This window comes from Schistocerca nitens, chromosome 11, assembly GCF_023898315.1.
Source record: "Schistocerca nitens isolate TAMUIC-IGC-003100 chromosome 11, iqSchNite1.1, whole genome shotgun sequence".
Classification (NCBI taxonomy): domain Eukaryota; kingdom Metazoa; phylum Arthropoda; class Insecta; order Orthoptera; family Acrididae; genus Schistocerca; species Schistocerca nitens.
The window spans coordinates 38,565,475-38,578,441 of NC_064624.1; the positions used below are offsets into that span (position 1 = coordinate 38,565,475).

At 37.9% G+C, this 12,967-nt stretch overlaps 1 protein-coding gene across 9 annotated transcripts in view; it reads right to left on the reverse strand.

The window, feature by feature from the left end:
- The window catches only part of LOC126213063 (zinc finger protein 43-like), a 173,432-nt gene that overhangs the window by 47,839 nt on the left and 112,626 nt on the right, over positions 1–12,967 (reverse strand). For 3 of the 9 annotated variants that reach the window (XM_049940639.1, XM_049940637.1, XM_049940640.1), the window contains one exon: positions 5,619–10,464. The exons of 4 other annotated variants lie outside the window; for them this stretch is intronic. In XM_049940639.1, the coding sequence (XP_049796596.1) occupies positions 9,117–10,464 (1,348 nt within the window). In that variant the 3' untranslated portion in view covers positions 5,619–9,116. Of the gene's footprint in view, positions 1–5,618; positions 10,465–12,967 lie in introns of those variants that run through there. 2 more of the 9 variants (XM_049940638.1, XM_049940641.1) reach the window with 2 other exon arrangements.

Here is a 12,967-nt window from a genome sequence, read left to right on the forward strand (position 1 = left end):
TAGTACCATAGTATTCATAGTTCTGTTTCACTATTCCAGCCAATACTACAGAGTTATCACTGCTGCCTTGCTGCAGTGTCCGCTTTAGCTATTCCCCAGAGACTTACTAGATGATATGTGCCGCCTCTCAATTGGTTAGTTAAGCAAGGAACCAGTGTTATTTTCTAGAGGAATGATTTGGCACATCAGTTGTCAAAGAGTAAGTGTTTCAGCAGCGACAGGAATATCGCTAAGCACTTCGTCTTGGTCCCCACTAATTCTACTTACGATTTATTCACATCATCTTGGCTCATATCTTGGCAATGGGAATATAGTCACTCCATTCATGTGGTTCACAAATTAGATGTATGCCCTGTTAATTATGGACTTACCACTCCACAAGAGAACTATCTGAAACCTTGATCATTCTTTTAAGATATTCATATAGTATGTTTCAATTGCAACACCCAAAAAGATGATTCCACCTAGTTTAGAACTGCTTCCTGTGTACATCGTAATCTGAAAGATAGTAGCACTGCTATCTCTTACAACCACTTACATTTAACGTAAGGATGTAAGACCATTGAACAACGATATATTGTGAGAAATGTGACATGCCTTGTTCGATGTACAGCCCTCCTGTTTATTCCATATCATTAACTGCTCAACAATTTGTGTGTGAGAAGAACCAATGGGACTCGCTAGATAGGCAGTTAGTGTCTTTCAACATCTACCCCACGCAAATGAGACAGGAGGATGTTGCTTGGACTTCTGGTTCCTCCAGGGGCCTCCTCCTAACATGATGCGATTAGCGATCGAAGAGACACTTGTCTGGTCATTGCACTTCTGATTTGTCTTCATACTATGGTCCGTTCTACCATCTATCATCTTGCTGTCACACAAAAACATGCGTGACCCACTTGCACACTGAGAACTACAGTACCTCAATTAGGGTTGTAGTGGCCTTACTCACTCACACCCAACACAAACACCTATGAAACACAACGTTCACTCTTAGACACTTACAGAGTGTTCCCTGAGTGCGTAACTATCACTAATTCCTACACTATTGTGTTATTTTGACTCACTGTTTCACCTACTATTGACACTGCTTTGAATACTGTGTGTACACAGGCAATAATGTTCCACATTGTTTCCAGTTTGAACATTGATCTTCCCTTGGGTATCTATCTGTTTTTATAATACTGGAACCTCCATTTGATGGTTATGAACACTTGTCCTACATTAATCGACGTCATTGTGCAAGAGGGGACCTCAGACATTATCTACATCCTCCATCGAATAAAATGAGGCATTCAGCAGTATACAACCATATTTCCCAAGCAGTTCCTGGCTGATGCACCTAGCACCACACCAATTTCAGCCTTGCTCACTCCTTCAAGAAGAAATAAGAATAATGAAGTCTTTTTCCCAATGTGATCACCACCAATGTTATCAATTACGCTCATACTCTAATTAAATACTCACTAACCTACAATGTTGTTCATTTGTCCCTCTAGTGATGTGTTTTACCTGCCAGTTAGGCTCTGCTGTTTTGATGACATGAATGGTAAACTCATCTGATGACCACAATTCCGTTTATGGAAAGACTTAGAATGCTTCATGCAAACTGTTCAACAGCTCTGTGCTTCCCCATCTGGCACTAACTAAAAGAGCTGTGTATCTGGATACATTACTGATACAGGTTAATTTTGTGATCCTTTAATTTCCACTGATACATACCACATTTTGCATTCACATGTAGTACACTCTAAATAGCTACACAGTTGGACACACCCCAGTGCCTTACACACCTAAAAAGTTAATGTACCACTTTCCAGCACTGCATCACTGAGAAAAACTTTAAATGCTCTGCCTCTTAACTCATTTACTTACCTCACGTATCTATAGGCGTTTCCGCTAATTTCACCTTCCCTTACCACCTTTAGCTTTGACATACTTTTATAGCAGCAGAATAAAATTCTATGGCTTCATGACAAATCTTGTATGCCACTTCGATTCCTACCACTCGTAGGTTCATTACACCTTGATAGGCTTATGAGATGACGAAAAACGTCTGATTCATCTAGCAACAACCTCCTGCCCTTATTTTGCTTGATTTTATGATTAAATGTAGGTTTCAGTAATTGTAGTGCATGATGTCACCTCTTTTCTTGTTAATGTATTTCTTTTTCCATTTCATATTGTCATTTTCTGCCATCTGTATTTTTCACCTAATTTAATTAGGACTGACATGAACCAGTTAGGCCCCTCAAAAGTCACAAGACTACAATCCTTTTCAAAAATTGACTATTGTGAACACCTGTTTTCAGTTCATTACATAGGCTAACCTGTGTGGTGCACAACATGCCAGTTTGCTTGAGACATCATGAGGCTAGACAGTTGATCGTGATTCCCTTCCTAGTTCACCTCCCATCCTTATTGAACCATCTGTTATATTTTAATACATTATAATTATAAATGTAACGAATACTCTCAACTTTAATATCGTTACAGACAATTGAAGCTAGTTTGCCCATTTTCCTAACAGCTAAGCCCTCTATTCTTTCCCATAGCTCACCAAGGAAGTTATCACTACTGAGTAGGTCTACTGGCTACTATTTTGATATCCTTGTCCTAAATGTAACATCTCCATATTCACGCCAGTTTACATAATGGACACTTCCAAAATGTGGTTTCATTCTCATTAGATTTTCAGAAAAGTGGGAATAGAAACTCACTTTTGGTTTCCTAACGAAGTATAGAATTAGCACAACTACAGTAAATCATACACATTGGCCAAATGTTGACCTAATTTTGCAATATACCAGTCTATAACGTCTTCTGTTCTTTCTAAAGGCCTGCCAAAAACAACTGGCTGTGTATTCAGTCCTCTCAACATTCAGCCCTACTTAACATAAACCATCACAATTTTTTTGAAAGAATAATAAACGCCAAACTTGTGCAAAGTTTCAAGACAACTAGCACCTGTGACAGGATATAAATACTGCTGATCAGTCATCTTGATTGCAAAGCCATCGAACCTTGGTACCCTGTTGCAATTGCCTCTACATGTGTGCTAACTCTTGCAGCATGCAAGCAGAAACGACCAATGTGCACTAATCATCCCTGTCTTTTCACTCTGATTTAATTCTCCTTCACTGAATTATAGACACTGTTCATCCTGTGAACAACCAGTCACAGAACCACTCCACCACACTATGCGAGTTTGGTTTAATGGAAGTGCAGCTGCGCTGAAAACAAATTTGTTATCCCTGCTCAGACTGATGCTGATTGCTGTGATAAAGCTCCTATGAGCTTCATTCTTTGTTATGCAGTATCACGAAATCCTAGTAAGCTGACATGTGCTGCTCAATCACATTGAAGACAATCTTTTGGCTACCACCTGACAAATTCATAATATAGCTACTGTGCTAATACTGCAATATTAGGAACTTAAAAACGCGATCCAGCGTGATTAAGTACACAGAGAACTGTGCAAACTGACTGCTACTTTGGAAGAAACCAAAGCCTTACGGATCTTGTTGTATAACACCCACACAACAGTTACATGTTAACACTCTGCACACTACCATTCAACCAAAAGAGCAACAGAGACTCATTCCTAACTTAGTGCCCTCTGAAACCTTCTATCAAACCAATAACTAATACTTCATTTCATGCATCAGTACACATACAAATGATCTACTCCATGTAGGTATCAACCTTGCCGTATTATTGCACTGCTGCTATTGTACAACTGCCATCATCTATAGATGTGTTAAATATACAGATATCCCAGACCGTAACTTGCACCAGTCGCAAATTTGAGTGTTATCACATTCTCTTTCCCTGTCACTTATGTACCTAATTATGAACGCGATGTTCGGCAAACGGACATCCTGTCTGTTTGCAAGGGGTATCCATCAGACTGTCACGTAGTTCAAGATTCATCTGTGCTTTAACACTAATTATTACAAGCATCCTACCTTATTACTCTGCACTAGTGTCAAATGTGAAACTACATTGCTTTTAGAGGAAACTAAAGAATTCCCTTGCTCTCACACTGTTGAGGCAATGCACCAATTTTTATTTAGGCCCACTGGGAACAGATTACCATATTTGGTAGCGCAGTCAACTATAGTAGCAGGTCTCTGCTGTGACCATGCATTTACACTTCAGACTTATCGAGTTTTTCCAATGGTATACGTTTTTTCAACTTTCTTATTGTATATGTAGCACACCCACCATTAGGTTATCTGCTAATATAACTTACACACACACTACAGCTTTGAACTTTTCTGCTAATTTGCCTAAAACACCTTTTGTGCTGGCACCCAACCGACAGCCTGACTACACAACCAAAAACAATCAAAGTTACCATTGACCATGGCACTGCACACATCACTGAGAGGAGTAAGCTGGAATACCTATAAAGAGTGGTTGACCCAGTGTCATCTCTCTTCCAGTCACTGTAGTTGTCCTCACAATGGTTCTATGGATCATATGTAATCAAAGATATTGTGAACCATTCAGATCACGTGCCACACGAGCAGCAGCTGTTGGGTAATTTTATACTTAAGTGGATTTTGGATTCTAGCACAATTCAGTCATGACTTGTTTACAACTATGCATTAGGAGATGGGATGCTGATATGTATTAGTTTGTTTCCATTGTATAATTTTGTCATTTTGCAACATGTGAGAGCATTACATTCCACTTAGCTAAGGACCAAACCAATGACATATTACTTAAGAATCAATATCAATTACATGCAATAAGAATTAAGAGAACAATGCTAGTGTCACAATTGTGTTAATAAGATTAGTTTATTATGGCTATATTATCTGCTTGTAATGTATCCTTCAATAACTTTGCAATTTAAACTTTTATACTACAAACTGCAAAGATTATAGGAAAAATAATGAATCTTATCAATATGATTGAGCTAAACCTCCTTTTTTATTGAATCCACATCCTAAAATTTACTTGTCCTTGACCATTCTTGTAGAATAGTTTATTCTGTCATGATTAGCTTACGTTATGATTTTATTAGGTGCCGTTACACTCTTTAATTTATGGGCATGTACTGTTTTTGTAGACTCGGTTATTTAGGTAGTTTTCCACACAACCATTGAATATGTTCATTTTCTGCCTACATCTTGTGTACCAGAGAAATGCTATATGACCCATCTTTAGCTCACACAGTTATTCAGTCCATACTGTGATCTTTTTTTAACACGTTACTACTAATTTTACTGTTTTTCTTAGAGATTCATAATATGTATACTCACCACACATAGTAGCGTATTTTCAAACTCATTGGAATATAAGGCTATTGTCCAGAAACCTGGCTTTTCCTTCCTTTTATTGGAACATAATATTTAATACAAATGTATGTGGATGTTGCCTATTATGAATACTCTATACAGCAGTTGTGGATGTCCTATCATGAGAAAGATGGAATAAAATGTAATCACATCACTACAGAGTGTCATAGCTGAAGTGTAGCGAAACAGAACAGTGGCAATCAATTATAACTATCTCCAGTTGTTACACATGCACTTTCACCAATAAGAAATAGGAAGGAAATCAAAAATAAAAACAATCGTTCTGAAAATAAAAATGAAGCATGAATACAGATTTCCAAAAACGTCATGTTTATTTACACACATTAAGGAAACTAACCACAATGGAAACATCTTTGAATAAAATGCAGGAAATATTTAGTACTCATGTTCCGAGCTCTCCCAAGTGTTGTTCTTGTGTATACGAATAACTGGAATCAAATCCTAAGACCTAATGTTTGTATACCTATTTCATTTTGTGTAGAACTTACATGGTATTACAAACTGAAAAAATAATTAAGAGCTTTAGTGCATAACACGTATCTACATCATCTCTCAATCATGTACAGAGCTTTGTGAAACAAAATTTGCAAAAAATATAGCTATTGTGCACTGGTGTAAATGGCAGCCAAGAACAATGAATTTATTAGATTACACATTTTAGCATCTGACCCATTTATGTGAAGATGCACTGATGAGCAAAAATGTCATGAATACTCCCCGTGAGGAGAATGAATGCCATATGTTGTACATACATGATGCAATAAGCAGATTACAAGTATATAAGCAGACCAGAAATTAACAAGGAATTGTTCTACCAATTACATGGGTCATGAACATGTAAACCCAATGACATAAGTGACTTTAGCAAAGGGCAGGTTACAGTGCCATTGCAGTTGGGAACTAGAACCTTAAAAGTGGTGAAGCTGGAAGGCTGGATCTATGCTACTGTTGTGAACGTCTGTGGAAAGTGGCTGAAAGGTGATAAATCGATAACCTTATGAAAACATGTAATACACCTATCCATCACAAATCATGGAGGTCAGAGGCTTGCCTGCTCTGTGAAGCTGGACATGTGGCATATCTAATTATGGAAAACAATGCTTGAGCAACCATGCATGGTTTGAACCCACAATTCAATGTACATCGTTGAACATAGGGCTCCACAACATATGGTAACTGTGTGTTTCCATACCAATCCACCAAAATGTTCAATTGCAACTGCAGGGATCATTGAGGCTACAATGAAGGTCAACGCAAATGTCAACTGTCAGGATGGATGACATTTCCTGTTACACCAGGTCAGTTGCCACATCCAGATATGCTATATCTAGGTGAATGGCACCAGGTGGAGAGCCCATTATGCCATGGGGACAGTCACTTGGGCTCGTTTGGGAGATCTGGTAGTAATTGAAGAGATCATGACAGTTGCTGACTATGTGACCTTTGTAGCCACTGCATAGATTGCTTCATGCCTGGATGTGCTCTCCCATGGTGAAGGCATCTTCCAGGAGGATAACTGTCCATGTCACATGTGCAGAATGACTCCACAGTGGTCTGAGTAGCATGGTACCTAACACATCTTGACCACACCATGTAGCTGATCTGAACATGTGGAATGCAAATGGTATAACATACATCCCGAAACACATAAATGACATGTTAAGTCCATATCATGTAGAACTGTCGAAGTATTGTGTTCCAAAGGTGGTCAAACATGCTATTAAGCACGTTGCTATATTTGTTTTTACGTTTACTGATACAGGATTAGTACTAACAGAACATAAATGTACATACTATTAATGACATCTCTTGAGAAAACATATCTGAGTGAAATAATTGTTATAACCATGTTTCTCCAGTGTTGAGTGTATTAGCGTGAATGAAGGAAGTGCCATTAATATATTTCTACTGTCACTGTTTCTAAAATACAAGTAATACATGATGACTATGCAAGTCATCACACATCCTTGGCCTGAATATTGCATGGTACCTATGATTACTGACACACACATGGTTTTATCACAATACACAATCTTCCTGTCTCGAGACTGATAGGAAAAGAACAGCAGTGTTGATGACAAATATACATTTGAGTCCCGTTTCTGGAGTATTAAGTAATACAATTTCTTGATGTCCCAAGCTGTAGATATTGATTTTTATATTATCACATTATCTGTTACCAATCTATAGTACACATTGTTTCACAATTATAGATTTTTATGTTATTTCACAGGCATTATAATTTATTGACCCCTTGCTTCATCCATTATTTTACAGGCCTTGAGGGCACCAACCAGGAAAACCTATTTACATAAACTACCACTTGCTTGTAGTTTCTTTCTGATGTGAAGTAATGCATATCTCTTGAGAGTGCCCAACTGAGTGAAACTTTAGTCACAGATATCACATTTGTGAGGTCCCCTTTCAATGTATTCTAATGCATCTGTCTTGAAATCAGCTGATCTAAGAATGAACACTTCATCACTTTTGTGAGGTCTTTTCCCAGTGTGTATGAATGATGTGTCTTGTGATTAGAGATGGGTCGAACTTGTTGATTCCCGTGAACTACTTCATTCATTTCACTCTTTGCCGTGAAGCGTTCAAATGAAGTAGTTCATTCGTAAAGTACGGAAGCCTGGCGAAGTTGCCCAGTTCGCCGCTACGCTCGCTTCGCCTCGCTCGTACAATAAAGGTTCGTAATACTTCATAATTTTACCAACAGATGGCCAACTATGCAGTCACGTGCACACAACGTTTTACGCTCTGACAGCGTCTGAGCTAACTTAAATAGAGTGTGGTCGAAGGGGACAAAGGAAAGATAAACAGAGAAGCCTGTCACATAAAAGAAGGTATTACATTTAATCTTGCTCGACATTTTCTCATGAAACGCCCGAAAAAGTCTTTATCAGCCAAGTGAAACATTATTTGTTGTATTCATGGACTGAAAAACTAGGGCTACCAACAAAATGCAGTCCAATTTCATGTTCCTTTTAAAATTTAATCCAAACTAGAGTATATGATTCTCAAGTTTCTCCCGGCGTATTTGATAATCAAAATATCCACGGGTGTACTGCCGGTCTACAGTGCCCGTTGGACACTGTAGACCGGCAGTACACCCGTGGATATTTTGATTACAAAATAGAGTATGTTTACCACTGTCACAAAGTCTATATATCTACGTTAAGTAATTATTCAGAAGTTTTCCTGTAGATTTTATTTTGTTGAGAATAATATAACCCCCCAAATTCAAAACGTAAACTGTCATCTGTAGTAATTGGTACGATTTCAGGTAAAATCCGTCTTTCAGTGTTATTAACACAACTTTTGTTTTCATGTTGGCTGTGTGTGCTCACACAGCTGACGCTGCCTTCTCCCTGCCCCTCACCTCCACAATCCCAAAACCTATCGTTTCCCACAAACGCCGCGCGATTCATCGACAGGCAGTAGAGGGGGGGACTGAAGTGAAGGGAGAATGAGTGACGTAACGCCGATGTAATGGGATGAGGGAGAGGGGAAGAGAGTGAGTGAACTTGAAGAAAGTGTGGAGTGTGTTATCTGTGAAGAGTTTGAAGTACCAATTCATTGAAATTGAGTGGTTAGTTCACACTTCACTGTAGTGAAGCGTTCATTTGAACGACTCATTCACGAGATCCCCATCACTACTTGTGATAGCCTGCCCTAACAAAAGATTTCCCACAAATGTCAAATTTGTGATGTTTCTGTCCACTGTGAATTAATGTATGTTTCTTGAGATAACCAGACTGGGCAAACGATTTGTCAAAAATTTCACATTTGTGAATTAATGTGCGTGTCTTGAGATTTCCCACAAATACGAGGTTTCCCTCCAGTGTGAAGTTTCTTAAGAACGCTTGAGAAAGCCAAAGAATACCCATAAATGTCACATTTGTTAAGTTTCTTTCCAGTGTGAATTAATAAATGTCTCTTGAGATCTCTTGAGAAAGCAAAAGATTTCCCACAAATCTCACATTTGTGAGGTTTCTTTCCAGTGTGAATAAATGCGTGTTGCTTGAGATAAGTTGACAGCGCAAAAGATTTCCCACAAATATCGCATTTGTGGGGTTTCTTTCCACTGTGAATTAATGTGTGTGTCTTGAGATTAGCTGACTGGGTAAACGATTTGTCACAAATCTCACATTTATGAGGTTTTTCTCCAGTGTGAATTAATGTATGTGTGTTGAGATTAGCTGAATCGGTAAACGATTTGTCACAAATCTCACATTTGTGAGGTTTCTTTCCAGTGTGAATAAATGCGTGTCTCTTGAGATAAGTTGACAGCGCAAAAGATTTCCCACAAATATCGCATTTGTGGGGTTTCTTTCCACTGTGAATTAATGTGTGTGTCTTGAGATTATTTGACTGGGTAAACGATTTGTCACAAATCTCACATTTGTGACGTTTCTTTCCAGTGTGAATTAATCCATGTTTCTTGAGATTGCCTGCACGAGCAAAAGATTTGCCACAAATATCACATTTGTGGGTTCTGTTTGCAGTAAGTAGATTACCCTGGAAACTGACATTAACAGTTGTAGATAAAGTTCCATAATGATTGGTTTCCTCTGTATCATTTGTCATAATTGTGTTACCTTTGTCATTAGCAGACTTGTTTGCAGCTTTCCACGTTTCCTTGTATGAATTCAGCTTGAGTTCTGAGACAGAAACGTCTGGCTCACTATCCGAGAAGCTAGTGCTTTGATGCTCATCACTATAGCCATATTTTTCATGGTTGCCTGCAGTTGAGAAATGGTAGTTCTCACTCATTCTCAAATGTTTTTTCAAACTAACATTACTGTGAAATACTTCACCACACCACTTACAAACATACGAAGGTGGTTCCATGCCATCAATGTGCATAAACACATGCTTTATGAATCTGTATTTTGAAGGAAAGCTCTGGTGGCAGAAATTACAGCTATATACATGTAATTCCTTTTCCCACATACTACAGTTATATCGCGTGGCAACTGAGCAGTTCTTATCAACAGCCGTATCTTCTGTATTGGTACCAAACTCTTGTGTTGACTTCATGTCTATCATCAACTCATCCTGGACCAGTCTATGGTGACAAGTTTCTTCACATGATATGCCACTGCTCCCACCAGTACACTGAGTCAATCTGAAGAGTAAGGAGGCGGATGTTAAATACTGATATACATACAACAAAGAAAGAATATTTAGGTGTCTGTAAATCCAGTGCTATAAGAGAGAATTCATAAAAGTGCAGAAGAAATTACATATATAGTAACTTTTAGAGATTTAAAATTATAATATTCCACCAGAAGGAAGGAACTGGTGAGGTAAAAATAATTATTAATCTGAGTCACTGCCAATTTGCTTTGAAATTTTTAGATGAGAATTAAAATAATTCACTTTCAAGTGTTACAGTCTTTTTAAAATACAGTGCTACAAATTAATAGTCTACACCCATTTATTAATTGTATAAAAAAAATTCAGTTACATGTATTAACTGAATAAGATTTAACTAACAGAAATTATTTTTAAATGTTCCTCTTCTATTATCTTAGCTCTGTAAATGGCTTTCCTTTGTCTGGCAAACACTTTCACCCTTGGAAATTTATTTCACCTAGCAAACAGTTTTTTTTGTTTGATTCGCAATGAGTCAAGAACCAGTGCAAGCATTATTATTTTGATTAGGTATCTTGTATGGATGTTAATCAGCTGGATAATGACTGTTCATGAACAATAATCGATGTCACATCAATCTATGGAAAAATGCATACTGATGAATGAATGTGAATGACACACTTGCAGATGGTTTTAATCCAAGACTACGTTTTTGGCACTGCAACTTATATGAAGCCTTGTACAAATGGAAATGCTGACTAAAAAGATTGAAATGGGTGTAAATTTTCCAGTATATTTGCAGTGTGCCTTTTTGAAAATTTTTACATTTGGTCACCTGACACTACAGAACACAAATGACTTAATAGACACACACATAAATACCACATCATCACCCATTAAACACTGCAGGCTGACACTACATATCGAGTGGCAGTGACAACAGCTGATGCACGAGCTACCACTGTAGTATCTGGGTCCCATAATTCCACCTGCAGTTAAACCCTTTCCCACAGAACAGAACTATGCTGTCTTTCAGGTCCCCATATGCATCATGTTGCACATGAAAGATCACAAACTACTGAAGGCATTAATGCTCCAGTGTTTTCTTTTCCTCTGACTGTAACTTCTAACTTTTTTGCATTGTGTTTGGTATATAGTTCTGTTTGGCATGGTATCTGGTGAATTTCGAATGTTTTTAAACTCTTAATTGGGATCATACAGGTTTTTTAACGTAACCAGTATCGTTGTGTGTCAGATTCTAGAAGTTCACAACTGAATCACTAAACATTGTAACTTTTTTAAAACTCAGTTACATGTATTTTCATACATATGGAAGTGAAGTAACAGAATATAAATAATGAAGAAAGAAATCAAAAAGTATGCAAGTGAGGTTTCAAACAAATACCTTTCTATTTATTAATGTAGTAGAAATAAAACTTACAATTAAAATTTTAGACTATGCCAGTCAACCATAAAACAAACCAGAATAAGAACCAGAATTTCTGGAAAACTTCAACAATACATAAATTTTGATGATAATTGTTTTTCAATTGTTTTAGAGACCTCCATGTAAGCATTGTGTAGGTACTGGGTACTTTACTTGTGTCATATCCTTAATCTTTACTGCCCAACATTTTTTGTGGCAGGTACATTCATAGACTATTAATGCAGTCATGATGGAAGCGCACATGTATTTTAATAACACACATACTACAGCCTGAAACAGCAACACTGCATATCTGCATGGATGTGTTGACTTAGCTGCTGCAGCTACAAACAGCGCCAGTGGCCACGTAGTTCGCCTGGCTGCCGCTAGAGCTTGGAGGATCGCGCAATAGTTTTAACTAAGCGCGATCCGCTGGGAAAAATGCAGGATGTGGGCGCCATGTTGGATTATCAGCATGCTACTTCCTGCTGCGCCCAGTTACGAGCTAATTATTTCCAGGAAGTGTGACGTATGGCGCTCCTCTTATCAGTACTTGAAGCCAGCTGAGCTGTGTTCTGACTACTTGTACTGCATGTTTTACACATCCATGCATTATTATTATTGTTTATTCATCTTATCAACCATTATCTCTGCAGGAGTTCCGATTCCTGGGGAGGTGGGTGGGTTGTTTTGAATATTAATTTATTAATTTTATATACACTTCTACACATTGATCTTGCCAAAAGCCGAGAAGTGATTCTTCTTAGTGTTTTAGCTCTCTGGGTCACTCTGGGATGCACTCTGGGAGAGTTTTGTATTTATTTTCTTGACTATTTCTTTATTTATCTCTTATCTTTCATTTTGAATTTTTTTATTTTATTGGTTATTATAAAGTTGCTAAGCATCCTTATCTATGTCGTGAGATATGTTTCTTTTTTTATTTTACTTCAACTTTCACTTAAAATTCTTATCTTTTTGATTGATTATTTATTAATTACAAGTGGGGGAGAGAGAGAGAGAGAGAGTGTGTTGGGGGGGGGGAGAGAGAGAGACAGAGAGAGAGAGAGAGAGAGAGAGAGAGAGAGAGAGAGGGAGGGAGGGAGGGAGG